The sequence below is a fragment of the Fulmarus glacialis genome, unplaced genomic scaffold (genome assembly GCF_000690835.1).
Source record: "Fulmarus glacialis isolate BGI_N327 unplaced genomic scaffold, ASM69083v1 scaffold23846, whole genome shotgun sequence".
NCBI classification, from domain to species: Eukaryota; Metazoa; Chordata; class Aves; order Procellariiformes; family Procellariidae; genus Fulmarus; species Fulmarus glacialis.
This window is the reverse complement of record NW_009216559.1, coordinates 534-4,073: the sequence shown is the minus strand read 5'-3', so window position 1 is coordinate 4,073 and position 3,540 is coordinate 534. Positions and strand designations below refer to the sequence as shown.

Sequence of the window (3,540 nt, the reverse complement as noted above, 5' to 3'; positions counted from 1 at the left end):
GAACAGCAGCCGCTGGGCAGGAGGTGGTTTTGCCCTGCTGAGTATTTGGGATTTAATGTGATGTTAGCTGGAGCCAGAAGTTGTTGCACCCCTGTTAAAGACGGGGTTCCCGTGCCAATAGCTGGGACTCAGCTCCCCTGAGTTCTGTTGCTGTAGGGGATTGTCCCCCCGTTTCCCTCCTGGTGCTGGGTGCTGGCTGAGTGCTGGGGTCAGAGCTCCTCTCCGTGTTGTTTCACCCCCAGCTGTGAGGTGGCGAAGGCCCCGATCCCGGAGCCGGTTTCCCCGGAGCTGCGGAGGACCGTTAACAGCCTCTCCGAGATGAGCCAGCTGGTCGTGGGTGCGGTGGCCAGATTCAAAGGTAAAGCAAAGAAGCGGTGAGCGATGCCTTGCTGTGTAGGTGGTGTCCAAGCCCCAGGCACCGGACACTGCTGTCCCTGCGCCGTGCTCGGCTGCAGTGGGAGACCCTCACTGCCCACGGCCTCTGCCTGGGGCTCGGGGGCTCCAGGCAGGACCCGTCTCTGAGATGGGCTTTGCTGGAGCCCAGGGCTGTGGGAGCTGGGGAGCAGGCTCCACGTCTGGCTTGCTGTCCTGATGGGGAGCAGGAAAGATGCCACAAGAGGAGAGAGACTCATGCGTCTTCCTTTCCTTCCTCTAGTGAACCTGCTGAGCGAGATGGACAGAGAAAGGGGTAAGTTTCTGGAGCTGATGGGCACAAATGAGGGAGAAAAGCTTTCCAGAATGAGTGTCCTTACACCCTTGGGGCAGAGATGGGCTCACACCACAACTTCTAAATCCAGGGTCTGTCTAAAACCAGGTCTCTTCGTTTTGACTAGGCCTGCTATAAAAATCCAGGTCCGTCCCCATGCCGGGCAATGCCCAACAACACTGTCCTCTAACACCAAATGAGGGCTGGGGCAGCGCGAGGCCCTCAGCTTCCCTGTCTCTGGAGACTTTATTCTCATGCTGCGATGTGTAAGACTGTGACCAGTTAAGCAAAGGGGCCGTAACGCATTTTGAGCTGGCTTTTAGGCACGGGTCAGAAATGCCTTTGCAGATGCAGACCGTCCACACAGTCCTGGCAGCATCGCAGGGCTCGGGGCTGGCTGGAGCTGTTGGTGCTGAGGCTGGTCTCTGTCCTTTCAGTTTTTGGGATGAGGGACCTGACACACAGGATGGGCGTGCCTTAGTGTCCCCCCCCGCCATGAGCTGGGGCCCTGGAGGAGTGGGTTTAGCAGAGGGCCTGGGGTGGTGGCACTGTGCGGTGACACCTCTGTGGCCTTGTGGGATGGCCGCAGGATGGCAGCAGAACATCCCACATGAACGGGCGGCTCCGGCTCTGCAGTGAGATTGCCTGGTTACTCGGCGGAGAGGAGTTAGGAGCTGGTATTCCCTTTGGTGAGAATTCATCCCCCTTGTCACTGGAGCAGGGACTGGCCTGGCGCCACTGCTGCCTTGCAGGCAATGCTTCCTCACACTCCGGGGATATATTGCTTCCCCACACCCAGCCTGGCTGCAGCCCCACCACACTTAGACCCAGCAATATCCAGCCCAGGATCAGCAAAGCAGGTTTAGCAAAGTCCATTGTGTCTGTTCCCTGCGCGTGGGGACGCTGCCTGGCTCAGTCCGGCTTCGGGGAGCATTGCTTCGCCCATGGGTCCTGGTGCGGAGGGCAGCGAGTGCCCCGTGTCACCCGAGGGGGCTGCAGGTGCTGGGTGTGTGTGCTCGAGTGCCCACTGTGCTCACAGGACACGTCCCAGCCCCACGGAAGAGAAGGGAGAGGTGCTGGGTTGCTCCTCAGTGGGCATCGGACTGACGTTTCTCTCTGTCGTGCATTAGTGAAGGTGACGCTGGACCCAGAGACAGCAAGCCCGTACCTGATCCTCTCGAAGGACCGCAAAACCGTGCGGCTGGGAGATGGACAGCAAAACCTCCCCGACACCCCCAAGAGATTCACAGGCAGCCCCAGTGTCCTGGGCTCCCAGGGGTTCACGGCCGGGAGGCATTACTGGGAGCTGGAGGTAGGGAACGGGGACAGTTGGGCCGTGGGGGTGGCCGTGGAGTCTGTGCGGAGGAAGGACTCCCTCAGCATGGCCATGGAGAAGATCTGGGCCCTGCGGCTGGACTGGAATCGCCAGTACACGGCGCTCCACATGCCCCCCGCCCCACTGGCACTGAAGGAAGAGCCCCGGCGGATCAGGGTCCACCTGGACTACGAAGCAGGCCAAGTGACCTTCTACAATGCGGAGAACATGATGCAGATCTTGCAGTTCAAGGCCACCTTCACTGAGAAGGTCTTCCCATACTTTTGGCTCTGGTCTCAAGAAACCTACATCCAGCTGTGTGCCTGACGGGGTCGGATGCCTCCCGGTCCCCTGCCTGTGCCTTTGGCTAGCTGAGCAGGATGTGTGGGAATGACGCAGCATCGCGTTGCAAACTCACTGCAGCTCTGCCTGGGCTGGATCCCCTCTGCATGTTGCTGTATCTCCTCCTGCCCAGTACTTTGGAGCATTAAAGATGTGTTTTCCTGCCTGGGGGTGTCTGCACACTGGTGTCCTGACCAGATCTCACAGTGACAGTGTCCCACCTGTTCCTGCGGGCACTGAGGACACAGACAAATAAGCAGGAGAGAGGCAGGGAAGATGCTCTGATTGCCCATGCTGGTCTTTGGCAGCGCTGCATGGCTTGCTTTAGCTCGGTGTGCTGTGCTATGTTGTAGGCAGCACAGGGATGCAGCCACCCCACACCCGGGAACTCAGGGTGGAGCCACGGAGCTGCTGATGGTGGTGGTGACTGCTCACGTAAAACTCTAAAAACTGATGCTTGAAAGGAAAATTTTCAGGGAGGGGACAGGGCTGACTGGAGAGCTGGAGTGAGGGCACAGCCCGAGCCTTTCCAGGCTGGAAGGGTGGCAGCCACTGGGGTGTGATGGGGATCTATGAGATCCTTGGTGGTCAGAGAGGGAGCAAATGCCATGTTGTCTAATCCAGGAACCAGGTGAATCTGGTGGGTGGCAGGGCCCAGGCAGAGGGACACGGGTCATATCCTGAAGGTGTGGGATCCCCTGACAAGGCTTTTACATCTCTGCGTCAGGCTGAGAACACTGCACCTAATGTGATCAGCCCTGCAGCCGGCGACAGCGGCCTCTGAAACCACCTCAGGGAGATCCAGCAGAGCCCATCTACCAGGGACTTGCTCGACAGCAGAGATCTGCAAACCCTTAGGTGAGGAGAAGATGCACGACTTGCTGGAGCCACGCTGCGTGTCCTGAGCACCTCACTGTATCACCCTGTTTCTCCACCTGTAAAATGGGACCATGTGTTTTGGAGCTGCGACTGCTCCCCCCTCACCTGCAGTGTCCACAACCGGGCAGGCCTGAGGGACGACCCATGCAAGGAGTCCCCTCCTTTCCACAGCACAACCATTGCTGCCTCTGTCCTGCTCCATGACTGTAGGCAGGGGATAGGGCAGGGAAAAGGCAAGCTGGGGCAACGGGTCCTCTGAAAAGCTGGGCGTGTGTCCATTTTTTAAGGCAAACAGCAG

General features: G+C 58.9%; 2 protein-coding genes across 2 annotated transcripts in view; both read left to right on the top strand.

Moving 5' to 3' along the window:
• The window catches only part of LOC104077933 (tripartite motif-containing protein 10-like), a gene marked incomplete at its 5' end in the record, with an annotated part of 1,196 nt that extends 818 nt beyond the window's left edge, over nt 1-378 (top strand). The window contains one exon of the mRNA XM_009579357.1: nt 243-378. Within this exon, the coding sequence (XP_009577652.1) occupies nt 243-378 (136 nt within the window). The remainder of the gene's footprint in view (nt 1-242) is intronic.
• Nucleotides 379-672: 294 nt separating this feature from the next.
• Nucleotides 673-2,348, top strand: LOC104077931 (E3 ubiquitin-protein ligase TRIM39-like). Its single transcript, XM_009579356.1, has 2 exons — nt 673-688; nt 1,837-2,348. Exons 1-2 carry the CDS (start codon nt 673-675, stop codon nt 2,346-2,348), a joined length of 528 nt encoding a protein of 175 aa, XP_009577651.1.
• The last annotated feature ends 1,192 nt before the right edge of the window (nt 2,349-3,540 follow it).